Below are 26,839 nucleotides of genomic sequence, written 5' to 3' on the forward strand. Positions count from 1 at the left end.
TAACAAATATTAGCAATTCAACGAACTACTGAGAGAACTTGACGTCAACTATATAGATATAAAATTTTCTCAAACCGTTTAAGTTTTAAGAATGACTACATAAAATAATTCGTTTACGAACTAAACAAAAAAAACTGTTGTCACTCCGAATCGACGGACATGAAGTCTTCAAAGTTTTATAACACCATGAGTAAGGGAGAAGCGAACTCAGTTATGAAATAATGACCCTGCCGCATCTGTCTGCGGCGATGGTCGAAGCGGCGGCATTAGCTTTACTATGATGTCATGATAGAACATCGGGTCCTGCGCTCCCCCCCCCCAACACCACGCGCCTTCTTTGCGTGATTGCGTCAACACTCGAAAACGCATCCTGCGAAGATCATTCCTTTTGACGGGCCGGTCTCTGTCTCCAGGGAGACAGGAGAGCCACATGAAGCTAGGGCCTGCAAATGTAAAGTAATAAGCTTCAGAGCGGCGGCGGTTCCGGAGCTTTGCGGCTGGTGGCGCTTTTTATTCAATTTTGCGTGCATATCCCTCGCTTGGCTCCTGAAGAACCCGCCGCCGTCTGTTTGAGGGGCGAAGGAGCGGCGGCTGTGTCCAGCGACGCGGTATCATCGACATCATGATGGTCCTGCATTATCGAGCCCACTGCCAGCGACGGCGGCAGCAGCAGCTCTACTGAGAGGCAGGAGTCGGGGAAAGGTGCATCGGCTGATCTATCAATCCATCCAACGATCTGCATCTCCGTCCAAGCGTTTATTGAAGGGACAAACAATGCATTTTGTTTAAACAACGCTCGCCTTCCATTGCATGGCGAGCAGCATCTTGCAAGAATAGAAACAAAACAAAACGATCTGAAAGGGGGTTCCCTTCTCTCAACTCGACTGCATAAAAGAGAAAGGTGAAGGAAGTCTCGGAGGAAGGTGCGCCTGAGACCAGCGAATAGTCTTTCATTATTGTAACTGAATCGTTATTAGTAATGCCTATGTCCCTGGTGCAAGCCTGCCGCAGTCTGGCTCTCTCAACATGGCTGCTTTCTTTCTGCTTCGTGCATTTATTGTGCCTGGACTTCACGGTGGCGGAAAAAGAGGAATGGTACACTGCTTTCGTCAACATCACGTACGTGGAACCGGCCACCTCGGAGTGGAGGTCGGAGAAGAGCGAGTGCGGCCGTTACGGGCAGCATTCGCTCAAGCAGGACGCCGGGGGATTGCTGGCACTGCCCGCTCACCATGACAGGCTGGCGTGTGACCCTCAGGCCAAGTTTCAGGTGCCCGCCGCCGCTGCCACCAAGGGTTGGATCGCAGTCATACCCAAAGGGAACTGTACTTACAAGGAGAAAATCTGGCATGCTGTCAGGCAGAATGCATCCGCTGTAGTCATTTACAACTTGGGGGCTAGCAACGTCAATGAGACTATCACGATGCCTCATGCAGGTGAGCCGGTTTGAAGGGTGATTGAGGATGCATACTGACTGATAGATTGGGAGAAGCTGATAATTGTATTTGTATAACTAGGAACCATCAAATCCGCCACCTTCTCCCGTCTTCCTAAAAACGTTGGCGTGGAAGTAGAATGCAATCCCTTAGTTTACTGAATTAGAATAATTTGGTGTTTGGTTCTTACATAATATTTTCAACCTTGCATTCCTGTACAGTGTTGGTGCAATAGAATAGAGTTAAAAGAAACTAGAGGTGATTTTTAACTCGAGTTCTTTTTGTAATTACGGCTTCGTCCTAAAGCATTTGTTATATAACCTCTCCATATCTAGAATGGTTTGGGGAATCTTGCACTTGCAGTCAAGGGTCATTTGTTCATCAATGTTTCTGCATCACCACGTTCTCTTCTTAAAATTTGAACCCTTTTGTACAAACTTTAGGCTATCTTCATAAATATATGTCAAGCATTAATGTTTAAATATGTTCTGATTTGGTGCATTATAGATACTATATTAAAAACGCTGCTTCTGGTACTGCTATTAACCCTAATATGCTAATTGTTATTTAATCTGTTGAGTACATAAGGAAAAATGTTTTCTTGAAAGTGGATGCTGCTAAATTGGCAATATTTGAGTTAATTTTGGATGCCATGAAAATATGACCCTGCCAAGCTGAAAGAAATTTATGTTCAACCTTATTAAACATGTCTTGGATAGACTGATTATTTAAGTTGAAGATGAAACACTATGGTGAATTGCATTGTCAAAAATTTAAATTAACAACTCTTTCAGAGACTCATCCTGTATTTTTTTCAATGTCTAGAATCCTATCGTTGGCAATGTGTGGCATTAAGGTTCTTGAAAGTATCCAAAAGTCAAGTCAGTAAGATTTTGTTCAAAAAGTTTGCAAATACTTTGGGTGATTAGGGAAAATCAAACTCTACATTTATGGAACACCATATGCTCTATTCAGTATATTTCTAAGTTTACCTTGTGTAAGATGGTTGCTTATTATATAAGACTTATGCATTTTATTTTTAATTGGTGACAAAGAAAAATAATTTTTTTATTTTCCCACTTTTTTTGGTAAAGAAATACCAAATTATTTTTTTAAATGGATTTTTTTAATATTCATTATTTCATTTGCTGCTAGTGTGTTCTTCAACCAGCACTGAAAATACAGTTTCATTTTATAAGGAATCATGCAGATGGTGATGCTCTTTCTCCCCCCCGCCCCCCCAATTCTGTCATGTGGCTTAAGTAATTTTGTATAGCTTTTTGCTATTAAGAACATTAGTTAATACTACACTTCATTGAACTAATTGCAGAACGTGCAAAAATAAAAGTTTCAGTCCTAAGCATTTTTTCTGCATTGTCATCTTTTTGAAAAGTAATGTTGTGTTATAGTACAATGATCCATTTCAGATCAGATCACTGAAAGCACTTTAATATTACAAGCTGGAGCTTTTAGTATTTTTAAAGGAAAGCAACTGAATGTTTATGTTGCAACATTATGTGGTAATTGAAATGTGACTCCACTTAATTTAAAAGAGCATTAAATTCTTGAAGAGTGAGGGAAGAGAAACTTTTTGCAGAGCTGTCTGGTAGTTAAATTTGTTTTCAGCCTTTTTGTGCTCTTTGGGATGAGTTTGAGTCACCCTCTGCAAGTAAAATCTTGTTCCTTTTGATTAAGTAACTGAATGGTATTGTATTATGGTCGATGTTGAAGTACTTAGGACGGGACTGCTTATTAAACTTTTTGAAGAATTAACGTCTAGTAATTTGCCAAATATTGGAATATGATCATTATATCTTGTAAAATACAGGTAGATAACTGTCAACTTTGTTTTGTAATGCACATCATAAGCATGTTCTCACAACTTGTTTAGTTCTGTCATGTAATAATTTCCAGCTGCCGAAATGGTTGTATGTGTGTTAGTGTAAACAGAAAATGATGTAAATACTCAATCTGTAGCAGTAAAGACATCTAGTATTCCAACTTGAAAATTTTTCATTAAAACTCATTGCCCAGGTACTTTTGAATTGAGACAGGTAAAGGTCATGAGTAAAATTTTTACTTTGGAATGATTTGTGCATTTTCAGCACAGTTCTGATGCAAATTATATTTTCTGTATTTGTAAAGTTATCGTACTACAGAAAAGCTAGTTATTACATTACTGTTCAAGGATGATAGTTTCCTGCAAATTGTTGGAAATTAAATTGGCTACATTTAATTAACGGCTTATCAATCCAACATGTCATTGTATTTTTTTGTCTCTATGGCCAGCCAGTAATGTGACCAAAAAACAAATGGTCACATTATTGGTTTGGTGTTTTTTTTTAAATTGAGACTCAAGTATCTAAATCTTCAAAATCTCTGTCTCCGCCGCATCTGTTCTTAGGACGATGGTTTCCTATCCAGAACATCAAAGATGTCTTCCTCCAAAGAATGGAGTTTTCTTTCCTTTACCATTAATGCCGTCCTCACCCACAACTTCTCCATTTCCTGGACATCCACCCTCACCCCATCTTCCCAAAGCCTCAACAGAGGTAGAGTTCCTCTTCTCCTTAGCTACCACCCCTTGAGGTTCTACATCCAGCACGTCATTCTCCATAACTTCCATGATCTTCAATGGGATCCTATTACCAAAGATATCTTCACATCTCCGTCTCTTCCCTCCCCCCCCCCCCCCACACACACACACACACACACACACACACACACTGCTTTCCACAGGGGATTCTCTCTGTCTCTGATTCCCTTGTCCATTCGTCCCTTCCACTGATTTCCCTCCTGGCACTTATCCTTGCAAGTGGAGGAAGTGTTACACCTGCCCATTCACCTTTTTCCTCAACATTGGTAAGACCCTATGTAGATTGGGCAACTGCTTTGTTGAGCACCTTTGTTCCGTCTGTAACAAGCAGTATTTCCTGGTGGCCAACCATTTTAATTCTGCTGCCCTTTCCCATTCCGACATGTTGTTCAATGGCCTTCTTTACTGCCACAGTGAAGCCACACTTAGGTTGGAGCAGCAACATTTCATATTCTGTCTGGGTAGCCTCCAACCTGATGGCATGTCGATTAATTTCTCTCACTTCTGGTAATTTTTCCCCCTTTCCTCTCTTTTTCCATTAAACATTCTGACTCTCCCCTTATCCCTTCTCTTCCCCTTGCCTGCCTGTCACCTCCCTATGGTGCCATTCCTCCTTCCCATTTTCCAAACAGTCCACTCTCTTGTATCAGATTGCATTTTCTTCAGCCTTTACCTTTCCCACCTAGCCCTCGCTGCTTCTTACTTCATTTCCCTCCCTCCACCTGCTTGCTGCCTCCCTCCACCCACTTGCACTCTTCCCCTTCCCCCAAATTCTCATTCTGGCTTCTTCCCCCCCTTCCTTTCCAGTACTGATGAAGGGTCTCAGCCAGAAATGTTGATTCTTTATTCCTTTACATAGTTACTGCCTGACCTGCTGAGTTCCTCCAGGATTTTGTGTGTAACTTTTAAATCACACCTTGGTTTCCAGTTTTTCCACTTCAAGTGTGGGCTTTTGCTCCTTGGGCAACCTCACTCTGCTATTTGATTAAACCAATATTGTTGCAAAGGTAAGTTTGACTACAGAATGTTGAAACTGGTTCTTCAACCCTTCCAGTCTGTACTAACCCTATTTATTCTCTCTGCATCTGTCTGCTCTCTCCAAACTCAACCACCCATTTATACATAAGGGGGTAATTTATGACAGCTAGTTAACTAGTTAACTTAATCTGAAACCAGCTGGTCAGGGTTAAACTAGATAACTGAAGCTGTGAAACAGCAGGTCTGTTAGGTGTGTCTTTGTGCTATCAATTATACCTTAAAATTTATATTTGTATTGACAAATTTTAATAAGTTATGGGGCAAGATTCAAGAGGACTAGAATATAAAAGCAAGGATGCAATGTTGAGACTTTAGAAAGCACTGGTGAGGCCCCATTTGGAGTATTGTGTGCAGTTTTGGGCCGCTTATCTTAGGAAGCCTGTGCTGAAACTGGAGAGGGTGCAAAGGAGGATCATGAAAACGATTCCAGGATTAAATGGCTTGTCATATGAAGAGCATTTGATGACTCTGGGCCTGTATTGACTGGAATTTAGAAGAATGAGTGGTGCCCTAATTGAAACGTATCAAATGGAGAAATGCCTTGATGGAGTGGATGTGGAAAGGATATTTCCTATGGTGGGAGTGTCTACGACCAGATGACATGGCCTGAGAATAGAGGGACATCCTTTTAGAACGGAGGTGAGGAAGAATTTCTTTAGTCAGAGTGGCGAATCTGTGGAATTCATTGCCATAGATAGCTGTGGATGCCAAGTCTTTATGTATATTTAAGGCAGAGATTGCTAGATTATTGACTGGTCAGGGCACGAAGGGATATGGGGGAAGGCAGGAAATTGGGCTGAAAGGAAAATTGGATCAGCTATGATGAAATGGTAGAGCGGACTCGATGGGCCAAATGGCCTAATTTTGCTCCTCTACCTTGTGGTCTTACGGTCTTAAAAAATGCATGATCATGTGGTTGGTTAACACCAGCCTCTGGAGTTGTTTGGGATGTTAGTCTTGTCAGTGATGGGATGAATTGACAGGACAATTGTTTTTGAATAGAATATCGAGATTCTTTTTTCCAGTTTTCTTTGTACCTCTGCACTTAATGACTTTGTACATAACTTGGTGAGGTAGTTTGAAGTTTTATTCAAATAATTGTTAGCTGAATACCTATAGGTTTATAATATGTTTGCTAGAAATGGAGTCCACACTTGCTCCTTGCACTTGCCTCCTCCAATTAATTAAGCCAAATATGCAGACTTCAAAGAAACAATAATTGGGGAGTCAAGCAAGGATTACCGTACCTGCCAGGAACTGTCTTGCAGGGATATCTGGGATCAAACAAAACAAATTTTTGTGTGAGTGACACTTGAATCTTTTTCTTGGGTGAGCCAATGTAATTGCATCATCAGCAGTAATGATTGGTAATGGTCTGGACATGCAAGAAGTGGACATAGAATGACTACTTTTGTCCCATAAGATTCACACAAGTATCCAAGTTATTTTTACCATTGTTGCATTTTGAAACCAGCTTAGACATTTCCTTCCATGTCCCATGAGAAAGTTATTCATGAAATTCTAATTAAACTACTGTACTGGCATTTATCAAATCTACTACCAGCAAAAATGGATATTTTATCAATATTGACACTTTGGTTATAGATTTCAGCTCCAGAATTTAATACTCCTCTAACTAACAATGAAATATATTAAAGAACAAAGTGTCTCAGATAAAGCTTCCATAGTGTGCCCTGTATTTCACCAGTGAAGAAACTACACATTTTTCACTGATGCCATTAGCAACTTTTGATTTTAGAGTATTGTGATTTTGTGATGTCTTAATGCCAGTTTAAAAACATAATGTCAATACAGACTGAGCCGTGCAACACAATCTGTGGCACTCCTCGTCAGTAGTGAATAAGTGCCATATTTTTAGAAGTGCTGCTTTTCAAATGAAACATTGCTGTCAAGACCCATCTGTTGTCCGGGTAAACATAGAAAGAGTATCAGCGGGCCGGCTGGTGGCGCAATGACATCAGTGCTGGATTCCGGAACGAAGGTTCCCAGGTTCGAACCCAGTCAGGGCCACTCCCGAGCATGCTTTCCGTCTGTGCCGGGTTGAGTGTCAAGATCGCAACTCGACCTTGTAAAATAAAGGGAAAAATACTGCAAAGTGTCTGTGTGAGGAGTGGCGCGCCACACAATCTCTCTCTCACTCCGTGCCTTGTAAAGGCATGAAAAAGACATCGTCCTGCCAACGTCGCGCACACAGATGCACACGCCAAAAAAAAAGTATCAGGAAATCTTTATTTAAAAATAAAAAAGCAGGTGTTAGCCTTGTGTTCTAGTCACATTCCTCCCTCAAAAACTGAACAACTGGCTATTTATTACCAGTTATTTTAATGAAATGATACTATGTACAAATTATTTGTTTGCCAAAGATTATACAAATATTCTGAATATCATCTTAGATTACCCAAACTACATTATAAAATTCTTTATAAAACCAGGCTTAAGTTCTAGGAATCATTGTTGAACACTTCTATGTCAGTGTTTAAAAGGGAAGTGCATGACATTGGAATGCATTTTTGATGTCTCAACTTCTAGATCCCCTTTACCAATGCATTTTATAAGTACCAGTTGAAAGTAGTAGTGATTTGCATCCTGGACAATCCGTTGGACTGTTGATGACTTGCTTCTATTCCAAATCTTTGGATCTGTGCAGTCTGATAGGCCAGTGTGGGACATACAGACTGTCATAGATGGGGTAGGAGATGCTTAATTGGGCAAACATATAAGTAGTTTGGGAGTCAATACCTTTACTCAGTCGGTTAGGCATGAGATCCACGGGGACATTGCTTTGTGGATCCAGAATTGGCTAGGCATGGGATCCAAGGGAACATTGCTTTGTGGATTCAGAACTGGCTTGCCCACAGAAGGCAAAGAGTGGTTGTAGACGGGTCATATTCTGCATGGAGGCCGGTGACCAGTGGTGTGCCTCAGGGATCTGTTCTGGGACCCCCTACACTTTGTGATTTTTATAAATGACCTGGATGAGGAAGTGGAGGGATAGGTTAGTAAATCTGCTGATGACACAAAGGTTGGGGGTGTTGTGGATAGTATGGAGGGCTATCAGAGGTTACAATAGGACATTGATAGGATGCAAAACTGGGCTGAGAATTGGCACATGGAGTTCAACCCAGATAAGTGTGAGGTGGTTCATTTTGGTAGGTCAAATACGATGGCAGAATATAGCATTAATGGTAAGACTCTTGGCAGTGTGGAGGACCAGAGGGATTTTGGGGTCCAAGTCCATAGGACACTCAAAGTTGCTATGCAGATTGATTCTGTGGTTAAGAAGGCATATGGTGGATTGGCCTTCATCAATCGTGGGATTGAGTTTAAGAGCCTAGAGGTAATATTGCAGCTATACAGGACCCTGGTCAGACCCCACTTGGAGTACTGTGCTCAGTTCTGGTCACCTCACTTACAGGAAGGACGTGGAAACCATAGAAAGGGTGCAGAGGAGATTTAGAAGGATGTTGCCTGGATTGGGGAGCATGCCTTATGAGAATAGGTTGAGTGAACTAAGCCTTTTCTCCTTGGAGCGATGGAGGATGAGAGGTGACCTGATAGAGGTGTTCAAGATAATGAGAGGCATTGATCATGTGGATAGTCAGAGGCTTTTCCCCAGGGCTGAAATGGCTAGCACGAGAGGGCATATTAAGGTGCTTGGAAGTAGGTTCAGAGGAGATGTCAGGGGTAAGTTTTTTATGCAGAGCGGTGAGTGCATGGAATGGTCTGCTGGCAGTGGAGGCGGAAACGATATGGTATTTTAAGAGACTCCTGGATGGCTACATGGAACTTAGAAAAATAGAGGGCTATGGGTAAAGCCTAGGTAGTTCTAAGGTCGGGACATGTTCAGCACAGCTTTGTGGGCCGAAGAGCCTGTATTGTGCTGTTTTTCTATGTTTATGTTTAGCTTCTCTGTGCTAATACATGGAATCAAGGTTTTCAAGTCGTCAGAAAGATTCCTAGATCAATACAAAGTGGAAATGTTACATTTGATCAAAAAGACTTTAAGAACCTCTTCATGATGGAAATTGAAACTGTTTAGTTTCAGGAGTCTACTGTTGTGCAAGCAAACGGTAGGATATGGCTGCTGAATAATCAGAGCTTTGATGCCAGGGAAGTACAACTGTTAATTTTCTTGTCTGCAAAATCCTCCAAATCCACTGGCAGGAAACAATTTTGATGCCATCTCCAAAGTGTTTTGAGGTGTCTGCTTGTAGACAGCCATGTCTCGGAAGTATTTCGAGGCAGGTCTCATTGCTGCCAGGTAAGCCATGAGTTTCGTGCCAGGTTTGATGTCTTGGATGAAAAATCACTGTTTTCTCCTTCAGCTAAAAGGTGTGCTGTCACAATGAAGTTGATGCTATATTTCATCATCATTGTTTTCATTTGCTGAGAGGTGGCTGCCAGGATATGGAAATAATCCACAGTTTTTAAGATCTCATTGTGCACTCTATTGTTATGATGGGTAGTGTACAGCAGCAGAGACAGTTTAACAAAGTACATCTTGATTTATCGATTTTAATCCTAAGACCCATTCTGTCATATGCTTCAGTTAATGCGTTTATAATGCCTTTGAGCCCAATCTTTGAACACATGGATAATTTAAAACTAAGTGTTGATTGTAGAAGTCCCAGTGACTGCAATTTTGCTCTTTCATCTGACTGTCCTTCCTGACAATCTCACTGTGCACTATATCTAGTTGCATACAAACTATCCTATCCTCAGCCCCATCGCCCTGGTTCCTGTTCCCAGCCAATTTAGTTTAAACCCTACCCAACAACTCTAGCAAACCTGCCAGCAAGGATATTGGTCCTCCTTGGGTTCAGGTGTACCCTGCCCCTTTTGGACAGGTCATATGTTCCCTGGAAGAGATCCCAGTGATCCAGAAATCTGAAGACCTGTCCCCTGCACTAGTTTCTCAGCCAGGAATTCATCTGCCAAATCATGCTTTTTTTTTTACCCTCACTGACATGTGGCACATGCAGCATCCAGAGATCATTACCCTGGAGGTCCTGCTTTTCCGCTTTCTACCCAACCTAAATTCTCAATTCAGGACCACCTCTCTTTTCCTACCAGTATCATCGGTGCCAATATGTACAAGACTTCTGGCTCCTTACTGTCCTCTTTTAGACCAGATCTAATGTTCCTGACCTTGGGAAGCAGCATATCATTTGGGTGTCTCTTTCATGTCCACAGGATCTCATGTCTGGTAATCTAACTATGGAATCTCCTGTCACTATTGCAGTCCTCTTCTCCCCCTTTCTCTTCTGAGCCTCAGTGCCAGAGATCCAGTTGCTGTGGCTCCCCATGATAGGTCACCCCCCCCCCCCAATAATAACCAAAGTGGTAACTTATTATTTGAGAGGAACAGGCATAGGGGTACTCTGGACTGGCTGCCCATTTCCCTTCCCTCTCCTGACAGTCACCCAGATGCCTCCTGCAACTTCGGGGGTGACTGTAGCTTCTATATATTGCCTCCACGGTTTCCCGTATGAGCTAAAGGTCATCGAGCTGCAGCTCAGTGTACCTGGTGCAGATGAGGTTGTCTGGGAGACTGGAGGTCTCTCGTATCTCACACAGCGTATATAATATGTACCTCAAACCATTCCCTCTGCACTGACGAAGAAAGCAGAAGAAGAAAGATGTCTCCTCACTCTAACACTGGTCCACTCCACGTCCCTACCTTATTTTTATTTCCAACGAAGAATTTGATTGTGGACATATCACATTTTGAGGCATTAACTTGGGACAGTCCCACACCATCACCATTCTGGACAGCTCAGTTGACCAGGAACTTACTGGGCTGTAATGCCCATTACTGCAAGCCAATTGCTTTTTGATTTGCCAGAACCTTTCCCATGTTACGTTTTTAACTTGTTTGTTACTAATGAAATATACTTTAGTCATCTGACTGAATCTTTTGTGGGGGGGGGGGAGGATCTCAAGAAGCTTGATTGCATGCATGAGAAAGCAGCCTTTTTGTCTGGCAAACTTAAACATTCACTGCAACACATTCATTGCTCCGCATGATTTCTGCAAGTATACTGTGGAATCTCACCAAGCTTTTCTCAATGGCATTGTCCAACCTGTCTTTGCTTTACAGAAAGGCAGAGGTAATAGACACATTGGACTGCCATTCTTGGCAAGTTCCTTTCCAGTTCCTACATTCTCGCTTGGTACCCTGGAACTCCCTACTTAACAGCAGGATAGTCTTTCATAAGCAATTTTCAGGGCCACTAATACTAGTCATTAAATTGAGCCTTTGTTAGAAATATCCATATGCTATCCATGAAATATAGAAGAGACATGTCTAACTAAATGATTTGAAACAAATTTCAAATAATAAGAAATGTATAGCCATACCAGTATAGATATGTGGCAAAAGATTGCTTTAAAAAATACTTCCAATCATCATTTGCATTTCACAAAGTGTCTGTGATTTCTTTCTTGATCTGTCCCATATGTAATACTTAATTCTGTATTTAGTAATGGAACGTGATTTGGAAGAAAGGCCAACGTTTGGTAGGGAACAGCAAAGAACTAGTGATCACTACAAAAGATTTAAGACCAATATATGGGAATGAAGATGATTTTAAGGGCAAAGGGATAGAACTAGGAAAAGTAGGTCAAAAAAATCAACTGACAAGTTTATTTTTGGGGGTGTGTGTGAAGGAAACAACAATGGGAAACATTTTAAAACAATGTAACACATTTTGAACAAAGCAGCATTACATTGGAAAGAGCTATTTAACGTAGGGGTACTCAAGAATTGTCCAAGTTCCTCCATTGTGCTTCAAAAAGATCCTGAAATTTGGGGATGCAAAGATGACTCGGTCTGGGCATATCTCATCCCAGCCACCTTTGGCTGTCTTATTAGTGACCATTTTTCCATTTTAAAGTGGGAATGTTTGCTGAAACTGACACTATGCACAATTCAGTTTGTAATTCCTCTAAATAAAACAATCTGTGCTTGCACACAACAAGAGCTGAAGAACATTCAGAAATGAGCTAATAAGTAGCAACTAACCTTTGTACTGCTGAAGTGTCGGAAAATGCCCATCTCCAATCAGAGGAAATCTGAGTATCCTGACACTGCCCTCCCTCAGTTTCCCCTCTGAATAATGTCTTGGTGGATTGGAATGGAGAGGGAGTTGTCAATGTTGATCAATGCAAAGCTGGACCAAGTACAAGGGCAGTTTGGAAGCTGAGTATCTTGCAAATGAGTTGCACTGTTTGTTTTTTCTAAAGCTTTTCTACCATTCATAAGGCACAGGTTGAGCATGATGGATACTCTCACTATGACTGTACAAACACAGCTCTAAACGTGAAGCCCAACACCATCCACAAAAAGCAGTCTGCTTGATTGGTAGGTACAGAAGATTACAGACCAAGTGCTGATAATTGAGATTAGTATAGATGGATGTTTGGTAGTTGGCATGAACATTGTGAGCTAAATGGCCTGTGCTGTATGAGCAGTTTTCTCACCTTAAACATTCTTTCCCTCTGCTGCCGTTGCAGTATATGCCATATGGAGGATGAACTCCAGTGACTTACCTAGGCAATTTTTTATTATTATTGACATACAGCACACAGTAGGCCCTTGAAGCTGCACTATCTAGCAGTCCCTCCATTTAATCACAGCCTAATCATGGGACAATTGGCAATACCAATTAACCTACCAATCTATGCCTTTGGACTGTGGGAGAAAACTGGAGCACCCGGATGAAACCCATGTAGTCACAGAGAGAATGTACATACCTCTTACAGGCAGTGGTGGGAATTGAACCCGCGTTGCTGGTACCCACTACGCTACTGTGCTGCCCAGTTCTTGGGGGTGGGGGGCTTCCCAAGCCATGACCTGTACAGCCAAGAAAGAAAGGGGTACTATGTGCATAGAAATGCTATCACCTCCATCTTGCCTTTCCTGTTACATGTCATGACTTGGAAGGGTATGGATGTTCCTTCACTATTGCAAATACTAAATCCCAGAGCTTTCTACCAAATAATTATGGGACTGGAAGGCTGAGGCAGTTCATAAGGTTAGCTTCCCAACCCCTTCTGTGTGCCGTCAGGTATAGGTAATAAATGCTGCCCTTCCCAAAAAGACTATCATCCAGCAAAATGAAATTTTAAATTCACTACTTTCAAAATAAAGTGCATCTGAGCTGGGAGGCTGACAGGGAATAACCTTCAATCACCTTTCAATGAATAAAACATTTGGAATTAAATTCTGGGTTATAATTTTCAGTCTCACATGTATGATGTGATTGTATATAATTTAATTTCAGGCTTGCAGAAATATGATCTACAGGTCACTATCAAATCTCAAGTGCTATTTTCCAAATGTTGAAAATCTGTGCACTGTGAAATAATACCTTGAATAGTACATGTTGACCTTGGTGGTTTACATTGTAGAATTACTAGAATGTTAATGCTAAAAGGGTTAAATTGTGAGGAATGGTTAGTAGGCTAGCCTTGCATGCCATTAAATGTAGAACAATGGGAGATATAGTGGCATGCAAAAGTTTGGGCACCCCTGGTCAAAATTTCTGTTACTGTGAATAGCTAAGCGAGTAAAAGATGACCTGATTTCAAAAAGGTATAAAGTTAAAGATGAAACATTCTTTTCAACATTTTAAGCAAGATTTGTGTATTATTTTTGTTTTGTGCAATTTTAGAGTGGGGGGAAAAAAGGAAAGGAGCACCATGCAAAAGTTTAGGCACCCCAAGAGATTTGAGCTGTCAGATAACTTTTACCAAGGTCTCAGACCTTAATTAGCTTGTTAGGGCTATGGCTTGTTCACAATGATCATTAGGAAAGGCCAGGTGATGCAAATTTCAAGCTTTATAGATACCCTGACTCCTCAAACCTTGTCCCAACAATCAGCAGCCATGGGCTCCTCTAAGCAGCTGCCTGAAAATTAAAATAAATGATGCCCACAAAGCAGGAGAAGGCTATAAGAAGATAGCAAAACATTTTCAGGTAGCCGTTTCCTCAGTTCGTAATGTAATTAAGAAATGGCATTTAACAGGAACGGTGGAGGTCAAGTTGATGTTTGGAAAATCAAGAAAACTTTCTGAGAGAACTGCTCGTAGGATTGTTAGAAAGGCAAATCAAAACCTCCATTTGACTGCAAAAGACCTTCAGGAGGATTTAGCAGACTCTGGAGTGGTGGTGCACTGTTCTACTGTGTAGTGACACCTGCACAAATATGACGTTCATGGAAGAGTCATCAGAAGAAAATCTTTTCTGTATCCTCACCACAAAATTCAGAGTCAGAAGTTTGCAAAGAAACATCTAAACAAGCATGATGCATTTTGGAAACAAGTCCTGTGGACTGATGAAGTTAAAATAGAACTTTTTGGCTGCAATGAGCAAAGGTATGTTTGGAGAAAAAAGGGTGCAGAATTTCATGAAAAGAACCCCTCTCCAACTGTTAAGCACGGAGGTGGATCGATCATGCATTGGGCTTGTGTTGCAGCCAGTGGCACAGGGAACGTTTCACTGGTAGAGGGAAGAATGAATCCAATTAAATACCAGCAAATTCTGGAAGCAAACATCACGCCGTCTGTAAAAAAGCTGAAGATGAAAAGAGGATGGCTTCTATAACAGGATTATGATCCTAAACACACCTCGAAATCCACAATGGACTACCTCAAGAGGTGCAAGCTGAAGGTTTTGCCATGGGCCTCACAGTCCCCCGACCTAAACACCATCGAAAATCCGTGGATAGACCTCAAAAGAGCAGTGCATGCAAGACGGCCCAAGAATCACAGAACTAGAAGCCTTTTGCAAGGAAGAATGGGCAAAAATCCCCCAAACAAAAATTGAAAGACCCTTAGCTGGCTACAGAAAGCATTTACAATCTGTGATACTTGCCAAAGGGGGTGTTACTAAGTACTGACCATGTAGGGTGCCCAAACCTTTGGTTCGGACCATTTTCCTTTTATGTTATCTTGAAACTGTAAAAGATGGAAATAAAAAAGTAATCTTAAAATATTAAAGAAATGTCATCTTTAACTTTATGCTTTTTGGAAATCAGGTCATCTTTTAGTGGCTTAGCTTTTCACAGTAACAAATTTTGACCAGGAGTGCCCAAACTTTTGCATGCCACTGTAGATGGTATTAAAATACAGCTGTGATCTACTTTCATGACAGAACGGGCTGGTGGGCTTGCATGGTTGTTCCTGTGTTCTTGTGTTATCGGAATTGACACTTAAAGATTTTACTGCAGAATATTATTCTGAAATGTTTAATACTTAAAAGACAATAGTTGTCCTGAATAGGGTAATCTACACTATACATCAACAAATGGATGTTTTCCATGAATGCCAGGAACATCTTGTAACGCATTTAAAATTTGATTACCTCATACGGAAGCAGAATGGAAGAGCTATATAGTCTCAAAGGTCTTTTTTCATAACTCTCAGTACACACAACTTGGACAAATTGAGGAGCAGCAGGTGTGCCATCAAGATGATGAAATTTTAAATTGAAGCTGATTAACCAACTAATGCTAGTACCCACATAGTTTAATACTGTTTTAATTACTCTCTCATATTTTAAGAGAATGGGTGAATCATAACTAAATAGACCACATACTGCCTTTTCCCCCTACTCCACCCACCTGCCTTTCCCCTTACCTGGACTCGTCTATCACCTTCCAGCTTGTACTTCTTCCCCTTCCCCCACCGATTTATTCTGGCTTTTTCTCCCTTCCTTTCTCGTCCTGATGAAGAGACTCGGCCTGAAATTATTCCTCTCCATAGATGATGAGTTCTTCCAGAACTTTGTGTGTAACTCTGGATTTCCAGCACCTGCAGAATTTCTTGTCTCTATGTACACTTCCTTCATTACTGCTGTCTTCTCAATATCTTTTACAATTTAAAGGTGTAATTAGTAAACAGTGTGCATCCCTTTCTGGCCTTAAACCTGATGATGCAGCTGTGCTGTGTGACACTCTTGTGGTTTTCTTTAGATACCTTAAGACAAAGTTTTGCAGGGAAAATTAAATCACTTGCACTGGAAAAAGATTGCTCTCTGAAAATAACAGTAGAGTGATGTCTAATATCCTTACATTTAAGATCAAAAAGATTTTGTGGAGGCAAACTTGAAAACTCTTGCCTGTTCAGTGGAAATTAACTTGGTTATTTCCTCACAAACAAGAGAAAATCTGCAGATGCTGGAAATCCAAGCAACACACAGAATGCTGGAGGAACTCAGCAGGCCAGGCAGCATCTATTGAAAAGAGTACAGTTGACGTTTCAGGCCAAGATCCTTCAGCAGGACTGGAGAAAAAAAGATGAGTCTGAGATTGGGAGACTGCTTTGCTGAGCAGTTACATGCCAGAAAAAGCAGGATCTCCCAGTGGCTACCATTTTTAATTCCACTTCCCATTCAGATTCTGGCGTGTCCATCCATGGCATCCTCTACTACCATGATGAGGCTACACTCAGGTTGGAGGAACAACACCTTGTATTCTGTCTGGGTAACCTCCAGCCTGATGGCATGAACACTGATTTCTCTAACTTCTGTTAATGCCCCTCCTCCCCTTCGTACTTCATCCCTTATTTATTTATTTGTTTGTTTGTTATTTTTTTCCTTTTTTCTCTCTCTGTCCCTCTCACAATGACTCCTTGCCTGCTCTCCATCTTCCTTTGGTGCTCCCCTCACCCTTTCTTTCTCCCTAGGCCTCCCGTCCCATGATCTCCCTTCTCCAGCTAGAGAAACCGTATCTTTCGTCCACCAGGAAAGACAACAATGGTTGTCCCAGTGGCCACACATTTTAATTCCACATCCCATTCCCATTCTGATATGTCTACCCACGGCCTCCTCTACTGTCAAGATGAAGCCACACTCAGGTTGGAGGAACAACACCTTGTATTCTGTCTGGGTAGCCTCCAACCTGATGGCATGAACACTGATTTCTCGAACTTCTGGTAATGCCCACTCCCTTTTCCCTCCCTCGTTTTACAGTATCTCCTTGCCTGCCCGTTGCCTCCTTCTGGTGTTCCTCCCCTTTTTTCTTTCTTCCATGGTCTTCTGTCCTCTCCTGTAAGATTTTCCAGCCCTGTATCTCTTTCACCAATCAACTTCCTAGTTCTTTACCTCATCCTCCCCCAAACTCCCCAGTTTCACCTATCACCTCATATTTCTCCCAGCCCTCCCCCCACCTTCTAACTGACTCCTCATCCTTTTTTTCTCCAATCCTGATGGAGGGTCTCGGCCTGAAAAGTCAACTGTACTCTTTTCCACAGATGCTGCCTGGCCTTCTGAGTTCCCCCAGCATTTAGTTTGTGGTCTCCTTATTTCTATGTTGCAGCAATGGCATTGTTTATTAGGAACAAGTCTTTTGAGGCGTGTCCATTTAAAGCTGGTCTCAACCTTTTGTTGCAACAGATGCTGGTAATTGTTCTGATCAAATTACTGGGACGGGGCTGGATCCCATAAGTGGTAGATTTGGAAAGAAGGAGAGATATTCTATCTGATCAAAGGTCAAAGGCCCCTCCAAAACATGCCAGCTGTGACAGTTTTCATACATTAAGATAATTTTGGTTGAATTAAAAGTGAACTTAATTTTTTTTAAAACCAAGCTAATTCATGTCGAAGGTCCCCCTGTCAGATTGTCCCCAAATCAGCATCAACTCTTTTTCTTCTCCTGGCCAAGCTGTTCCATTGACAGTAAATGGTGCATCACCGGGCTGTTCAAATGTCAGATTTGCTGTGAAGTTGTGGGAATTGAGTGGCTTCACGGGAAACAATAGGCAATTCCTCAGCAACGTGTAAGAATTTGTTTCAAGATCACAGAAATACTGAAAGCAAATGATTTTAATTTAACTCGGCATACTTCACCACCTCCCTCCTTTCCCACCCAAACAAAATGACAGTTTATGGAGTTTTTTTTGTTTGAATTATTGACTTCCTGCCCATTTCAAGCCTTGCAAATTCCTCATTTTAAGATGGAATAAAAACTGTACCTTCAAGCTGAGATGCTTGAGCATGTTGATGTTCAGAAAGAGGATGTGCTGGAATTTTAGAAAATCATTAATATGGATAAGTCTCTAGGGCCAGATAAGATGTACTCTAGGTTACTGTGGCAAGCAAGGGAAGAAATTTGCTGTACCTTTGACAATGATCTATCTGTCCCCACTGGTCACAGGAGTAGTACTGGATGATTGGAGGGTGTAAATGTTATTCCTTTCGTCCTGAAAGGAAGTAGAGGTAACCCTGGGAATTACAGACCAATGAGTCATTAGTGGTGAGCAAATTATTGCAGAGAGTTCTTTGAAATAGGATTTTCAAGTACGGGTATTTGAAGAAGCATAGTCTGATTAGGGATAGTCAGCATGTCCTTGTGAGGGACAGATCATCCCTCATGAACCTGATTGAATTCTTTGAGGATTTGACAATGCACATTCATGCAGGTAGAACAGTGGATTTGGTATATATGGATTTTAGTAAGGCACTTGATAAGATTCCCTAGAAAGTCAATAGGCATGGGATTCAGGGAAACTTGACTGTGGATACAGAATTGGTTTTTCCACGGAGGGCAGAGGGTAGTAGTAAATGGAGAGCATTCTGCCTGGAGCTTAGTAACCACTGATGTTCTACATTGATCTTTTCTGTGAGCCTTGCTCTTCATTTTTATAAATGACTTGGATGGGGAAGTTGAAGGATGGTTTAGTAAGTTTGCAGATGCCAAAGTTGGAAGCTGTGGATATTGAAGAGGGTTGTTGTCATTGGCAATGGGACATTGACAGGATGTAGAACTAGGCTGAGAAGTGATAGATGGAGTTCAACCCAGAAAAGTGTCAATTGATTCATTTTGGAGGATCTAACCTGAAAGCAGAATGTAGGGTTAATGATGGGATTCTTTGCAGTGTGGAAGAACGAAAGGATCCTGGGGTCCACATCCCTCAAAGTTGCCACAAAAGTTGATAGGGTTGTTAAGGAGTGTGGTGTGTTGACCTTCATTGTTAAGGGATTGAGTTCAAAAGCCACAAGTTAGTGCCTCAGCTCTGTAAGACCCACACCTGGAATATTGTGTTCAGTTTGCTGTTGCCTCATTGTTGGAAAAATGTGGAAGTGAGAGAGGATGCAGAGGAGATATACCAAGATGCTGCCTGGACTAGAGGACATATCTTATGAAGATAGGTTGAGTGAGCTAGGGATTTTCTCTTTGGAGCGAAGGAGGATTAGAGGTGACTTGATAGAAGTGTATTTAAAAGAAAAAAAAAGATAGTTATGGCAACACACATCAAGATTGCTGGTGAACGCAGCAGGCCAGGCAGCATCTCTAGGAAGAGGTACAGTCGACGTTTCGGGCTGAGACCCTTTGTCAGGACAAGGCGGATTATGGAGTGGATTGGCAGAGACTTTTTCCCATGGTGGAAATAACTAATATAAGGAAGCATAATTTTTAAGGCGATTGGAGGAAGGTAGTATAGTAGTGAGATCACTCAAGTCGAGTTTGATGTTCTAAGGACTTGTCTAATGGTCAGTCTTCATGTGGCTGAACGGCCAATCAGCGAACCACTTATTCTGCTGCACTGTGGGCAACAGTGGCTGTAGTTAGTGGTTGAGTCTTTTGGTTGTTTGGTCTTTGCTTTCGCAGCTACTGCTTTTTCTCTGTAGCACTGGAAAGTATAAGGGAGGAGATGCTGGAGGTAAATTAGAGTGTTGCGTGTGTGGAATGTCATGTTAGAGGTAGATACAGTAGGGACATGGGTGATAGAAAAGTGGAGGGTTATGTAGGAGGGAAGGACTAGATTGATCTTTAAGAGTCGATTATAAGGTTAGCACAACATCATGTACCAAAGGGTCTGTACTGTGCTGAAATATTCTTTGCTAAATCAGGATTTGTTCGCACACATATCGAGCTAACATTGTTTTAGACCTGCCAAAAGAATACTCTGTAAGCAAAGAATTGACTGCTCTGGAGCACACACTACAATATTTACAAGGTTCTCTTTACCATCTATAATTATTTTGACTTTTGCTTTAGTACAATGGAAGGAGATGCCCATTACAAGATTAAATAAGGGAAAATGTGAAAAAAAGTACTTCATAGTTTGCCTAATGAACTTAGCACAATTTAGATATGAAGAAATAAAAATATTTAAACTATGTAAGGCACCATTAAAGTTACTAAATTATATGAAAAAGTGAACCAGGTGCGCGTGACATTATAATAAATGGTCTTGTTTGAAGATTTAAAGACCTGTATTGTCTCCCAATCATTGTAGAAATGAAAATTAGATTTAATTTGCTATCTATTTGGCTTGACCCAACTACATCGTTGTAGTTCCATCTCATGCTAAATCTATAAGAGAAAGTTGAATACAGGTGTCCCCTGCTTTTCGAACGTTCGCTTTACGAAACCTCACTGTTACGAAAGACCTGCATTAGTACCCTGTTTTCTCTTTCAGAAGGTGTTTTCACTGTTACGAAAAAAATCAGCACGCGATAAAAGGCAGCGCGTGCCCCAAGCAGCCACTCTCCCTGGATTCGGAACTGCATTCTGGCCGGCATTGCTTAAACGCATGCCTGTGAGCAGTCGTTTGCAAGATGAGTTCTGTGGTATCGGAAAAGCCTAAAAGAGCTCGTAAGGATGTTACACTTAGAGTAAAACTAGACATAATTAAGCGTTTCAATCGTGGTGAACGAAGTAAGGACAAAGTGAGTTTGGCTTGTGGAAGCTGACGAACATGATGTTGAAGAGGTTTTGGCATCCCATGACCAAGATCTGATAGATGAAGGGCTGATGCAATTGGAAGAAAAAAGGATGACAATCGAAACCGAATGAGTAGTGATAAAGTACGACTTTAATTTTGAAAGGGTACGTCGGTTTAGGGGATATTTGCAGGATGGTTTGAGTCCTTACAAAGAACTGTGTGATAGAAAAATGCGCGAGGCTCAGCAGTCAAGCAAGCCTTCCACATCAGCCACAGCAGACGATGAACCTTGATCTTCGACATCGAGGCGGGCAGAGATAGAAGATGACCTGCCTGCCCCAATGGAAACAGACAACAAGATGACACCCCAGTGTCCCACTACCCCAGCCCCCAGGCCAGAGACAGATACCGATTCGTGGAGAATGCAGCAGTAGCCGGGAGACACACAGCACATCTTTAAGAAAAAAGCCGAAATAAGCATGCTAATTAATTAGGTGCCGCCCGACACCTAATTGTTGGCCGAGATCAGAGATGACACAATCGGAAATCGGCACTGATCTGGGCTGACAATTACGTGCCGGGCAGCACCTAATTAATTAGCATGTTTGTTTCGGCTTTTTTCTTAAAGATGTGATGTGTGCCTCCTGGCTACTGCTGCACCCCTGCATGCTTCGCGGATAGGTATCAGTTGGTGGCCTGGAGGGTGGGGGCCACTGCACCACCCCAGCCTGCGACGACTCAGCCTAACACACCATCATCAGTGTGCTCGACGCTGTCTTCCGGATTCCAATAAGTGATACTACACTGTAAATAAATTATTTCTACTTTATATAGGCTGTGTATTTTTATGTGTTATTTGGTATGATTTGGCAGCTTCATAGCTTAAATATTACTGGAGAGCGCTTCTGCCATGTTTTTGCCAACAGCTTGCGTGAGATTTTCGCTACAGAGAACAGTGCAGTAATGATTGTGGAAAAGTATTTCTACTTTATATAGGCTGTGTATTTATCATATCATTCCTGCTTTTACTATATGTTACTGTTATATTAGGTTTTATGTGTTATTTGGCATGATTTGGTAGGTTATTTTTGGGTTTGCGAACGCTCACAAAATTTTCCCATATAAATAAATGGTAATTGCTTCTTTGCTTTACGACATTCCGGTTTACGAACCGTTTCATAGGAACGCTCTACCTTCGGATGGCGGGGGATACCTGTATGCCCTTACAAATACATAAAGCATATGGTGCTTCCTTAAATATGGTGTGGCTTTCCACATAGACTCAAGTTAGCAAAACAAAATTCTTCAGGTGGTGGCTTTGGGGTGTCTCTGGAGATCTTTGAAGTTTCAAATTGATTAAGTTGGGGGTGGGGTGACTAAAAATGGGATATTTCAATGTTGAAACAAAATTTGGAAAACAAATTGCCAGTTTAAAAGAAAATATAATGGTCTTGATAAGATTTTGGTGGTCAGTACATTACTCCACATGAGCTGTGGAGAAATCTAATTACTTATAGTGAACCTTTGCTCCCTAACCAGATTGTGGTTCAGAAAGTGAATGCTAGGAATATGTTTAATTTTGTGGCATTGCACTGGATTAGAGCTTTTCAAAAATGACCCTGCCTATTTGAATTCCTTTAAACAGTATTTCATACCCTAATTTTGGCCAATATACCTAAAATGTTCTGCTCTGTCTCCATTCATCTGTGATATTTTTCTCCCAATATGTAATTTACAGTTTAAAGTAAAATAAGTCTTAACATGCCAGCTCAAAAGTAATATTTTCATCTTGTGCACATGCAGCTGTGGCACTTCCCTGTTCATTTTTTTGGCCAGTCCACCTCCCCACCAGAATTTTGCTATATGCTTGGGTGTGGGTTGCCTGCTGGTGGCCTAGTGGCGTCAGCGCCGGACCTCAGAGCGAAGGCTCCTGAATTCGAATCCAGCCAGCTCTCTTGCACGCTTTCCATCCGTGCTGGGTTGAGCGGAGAGCTAGCAACTCGGCCTCGTAAAAATAAGAAAGCCTGCTTTAAAAAAAAACGCCGTCATGGCAGTGTCCCGATGACTCCACTCGGAGTTAAGGGCTTCCTCCTCCTCCATCACCGCCTCCTCCTCCATCTCCATTCTTGACTGATAATCAAACTTGGAAACTTGAAATTTCTTATATTTGCTGACGTCTCATTTGGATGAAGAATATTCTTTGTTTTTAGTCAGATTAAGTCATGGGTACTTTGTAGCCAAATATTGATGCCTGCCTCTATTGCGTTGGCATGCACTAGATACTGAGTATCAGAAGATTGGTAAGAAATAGACCCTACAGCCAACAGCAAAGCAAAGGGCGCTGTTGGATATGGTGCCTATGATTGTGCTATTTAGTTTCTCTAATTTCCCTGGTGTATTTATCACTTTAAGACTTCGCTTGTTTGGAATTTACAGCTAAGGGAGTTGCTGCCTTTTGGCTCCTGCGACCCAAGTTCAATCCTGATGTCTGATGCCAACTGCATGGTTTTTGCACTTCTTTTCCTTGTGACTATGTTGGTTTCTTTTATGTGCATCTGTTTCCTCCAGCATTCTAAAAATCACTTGGGTTGGTGTTGGAAAATTGCTTCTAGTGTGTACAAGGTAGAATTTGGTGACGATCCGAAGAGAATGTAGAGAGAATAAAATGGGATTAGTCTGGATGCTGGATGTAAGGACTGTGTACCAAAGGGTCTGTTTCCATTGGACCTGGCCTCATGATCCAAATATATCCTTGTGGGAGCATATGGTTATTGTGCTCCCTGTCAGGAATAAAGCCATGTGGATTTGAATGCATTGCTGCAGGAAGCTCACAGACCTTGCATTCTAGGTTAAGTCAGTGAAAACATCTTTAAATGTTGTTACTACTAACTCTGCTGTTATCAATAGATATCTAATTAAGCACAGTCTATAGCTCAGAATTGATAAATTGTATTCTTGTAGATTTTTTCATTCACACTTTTAAGATGTTGAGAGCTCTAGAACCCTCACTATTAAGTTCAATCTGACCTGTGCCTCCCACTCACCACTGCAACCCTTTATGCCAGTGATCACCCCCATAGTCTGATGTTGTTGTCCTCTGTGAAGAGGATGAATCCATGTGCAGCGACTTGCTTTTGTTCATGAGTCTAAATTCCCAGATCCCTTTGATGGCCTTTGGATAGCCCATTGCTGTCAGTACCCACTGAATCCATTTAGGTGTCTGATCAAAAGAATTAATAAAGAGTTCAAAAGGATTAGAATAATTTAAAGTTCTTAAATTTAATAAATTCGCATAACTAATTTGAAATAAAAATATTAGTATGAAGTGAAGACACTAGGCTCAAAGTTTAGAGTAAATTTTATTATCAGAGTACAGGTTTCCCCCACCATCCGAAGGTAGAGCGTTCCTATGAAATGGTTCATAAGCCGGAATGTTGTAAAGCAAAGAAGCAATTACCATTAATTTATATGGGAAAAAATTGTGAGCGTTCGCAGACCCAAAAATAACCTAGCAGATCATGCCAAATAACACACAAAACCTAATATAACAGTAACATATAGTAAAAGCAGGAATGTGGAATGATGTGATAAATACACAGCCTATATAAAGTAGAAATACTTTTCCACAATCATTGCCGCACTGTTCTCTGTAGCGAAAATCTCACGCAAGCAATCTCGGTGGAAACATGGCACAAGCGCCATCGGCAGAAACACGGCGCAAGCGCTCTCCAGTAACCTTTAAGCTATAAAGCTGCCAAATCATACCAAAAAACACATAAAAATACACAGCCGATATAAAGTAGAAATAATGTATGTACAGTGTAGTATCACTTACCGGAATTGGGACAGCACCGAGCATATTGATAATGGTGTGTTAGGCTGAGTCGTCGGAGGTCGGGGTGGTGCAGTGGTCCCCACCCTCCAGGCAGCGAACCGATACCGCTCTGCGAAGAGTACAGCGGTCCAGCGGTAGCCAGGATGCACCCAGCACATCTTTAAGAAAAAAGCCGAAACAAACAAGCTAATTAATTAGGTGCTGCCCGGCACATAATTGTTGGCCCAGATCAGAGGCGATGCAATCAGCAATTGCCTCTGGTCTGGGCCGACAATTACATGCCGGGCGGCACCTAATTAATTAGCTTGTTTATTTCGGCTTTTTTCTTAAAGATGTGTTGGGTGCGTTCTGGCTACCGCTGCATTCTCTGTAGATCGGTATCTGTCTGCGGCCCGGGGGTTGGGGTGGTGGGACACTGGGGTGTCATCTCGTTGCCTGTTTCCATCAGGGCAGGTAGGTCATCTTCTTCTATGTCTGCCTGCTTCGATGTCGAAGGTCGAAGTTCATCGTCTGCTGTGGCTAATGTGGAAGGCCTGCTTGACTGTTCAGCCTTGCGCATTTTTCTATCATACAGTTCTTTGTAAGCACTCAAACCATCCTGCAAATATGCCCTAAACCGACGTACCCTTTCAAAATTAAAGTTGTACTTTATCATTGCAGTGAAAATCTCACGCAGTTGCTTCACGTTCAGTTCCTAGACGACTTCACTTTCGGTCCGTTCGCTACTGCATTCGGTTTCAATTGTTATCCTTTCCTCTTCCAATTGCATCAGCTCTTCATCTATCAGTTCTTGGGATGCCAAAACCTCTTCAACATCATCTTCGTCAACTTCCACAAGCCAAACTCGCATTGTCCGTACTTCGTTCACCATGATCGAAACACTTAATTATGTCTAGTTTTACGCCAAGTGTAACACCCTTACAAGCTCTTTTAGGCTTTTCCGATACCTTAGAACTCATCTTGCTAACAGCTGCTCACATGCACGTGTTTAAGCAATGCCGGCGAGAATGCAGTTCCGAATCTGGGAGAGGAGCGGCTGCTCGGACCGTGCGCTGCCTTTTTTCGTAACAGTGAAAACACCTTCTGTTAGTGAAAACAGGTAACTAATGTAGGTCTTTTGTAACAGTGAGGTTTCGTAAAGCGATTGTTCGAAAAGCGGGGGACACCTGTACATGTATGTCACCACATACAGCCCTGATTCTTTTACCTGCAGGTATACTCAGCAAATCTATAGAATAGTAACCATTACAAGGTTCAATGAAGGATCAAGTAGAGTGCAAAAGACAACAAACTGTCCAAATGCAAATATAAATAAATAGCAATAAATAATGAGAATATGAGTTAATGAGATAAAGAGTCTTTAAAGTGAGATTATTGGCTGTGGGACCATCTCAATGGATGGGCAAGTGAGTGCAATTATCCCCTTCTGTTCAAGAGACTGATGGTTGAGGGGTAGCAACTGTTCTTGAACCTGGTGATGCAAGTCCTGAGGATCTTGTACCTTCTTCCTGAAGCCAGCAGCAAGGAAAAGAGTGTGGCATTTCATGTAGATGTGCTCAGTCGTTGGGAGGGCTTTACCCATGATGAACTGGGCCGAATCCACCATCTTTAGTAGGAATTTCCATTAATAGGAATTGGTGTTCCCATACCAGGCTGTGATGTAGCCAATCACTACACTCTCCACTACATATCTATTGAAGTTTGTCAAAGTATTTGATGTCATGCCAAATCTCTGCCGACTCCTGAGGAAGTATATAGATAGATACTTTATTGATCCCAAAATTACAGTGTCACATAGCATTACAAGTGCACAAGTATACAAATATTATAAGAGAAGTAAGAAAGAATTTTAAAAAATTAGGTACCTCAAACAGTCTAACAAGAGGGGGTCATCACTTTCTCGGCAGTAAGTTAACTCATTATAGAGTCTAATGGCCTTATATAGCGCTCTTTGGAGCAGTGCAGTTGTCTTAATCTATTAACAAAACTGTTCTCTTCAGCCAAGATGGTATGTAGAGGGAGAGAAACATTGTCCAGAATTGTCATGATGTTCCATAGGGTCCTTTGTTTGACCACAGCCTCCAGTGTGTTCAGTTTGACTCCCATAACAGAGCTAGCCTTTCTAATCAGTTTATTGAGCCTGTTGGTTGACCTGGTGTGGGGGGAGGGTGGTAGGGTTGCCAGCTTTCTCACTGTTTACCACGAGAAAGACTACCATGACCATAAAGCCTTGCACGGGCA

At 41.6% G+C, this 26,839-nt stretch overlaps 1 protein-coding gene across 1 annotated transcript in view; it reads left to right on the forward strand.

Annotated features, from left to right (window-relative positions):
- Nucleotides 1-383: 383 nt before the first annotated feature.
- Nucleotides 384-26,839, forward strand: part of rnf150a (ring finger protein 150a) — a 129,382-nt gene continuing 102,926 nt past the window's right edge. Inside the window, exon 1 of the mRNA XM_072256190.1 lies at nt 384-1,436. Coding sequence (XP_072112291.1) covers nt 980-1,436 — 457 coding nt within the window. The 5' untranslated portion in view covers nt 384-979. The remainder of the gene's footprint in view (nt 1,437-26,839) is intronic.

The sequence above is a fragment of the Mobula birostris genome, chromosome 4 (genome assembly GCF_030028105.1).
Source record: "Mobula birostris isolate sMobBir1 chromosome 4, sMobBir1.hap1, whole genome shotgun sequence".
Classification (NCBI taxonomy): domain Eukaryota; kingdom Metazoa; phylum Chordata; class Chondrichthyes; order Myliobatiformes; family Myliobatidae; genus Mobula; species Mobula birostris.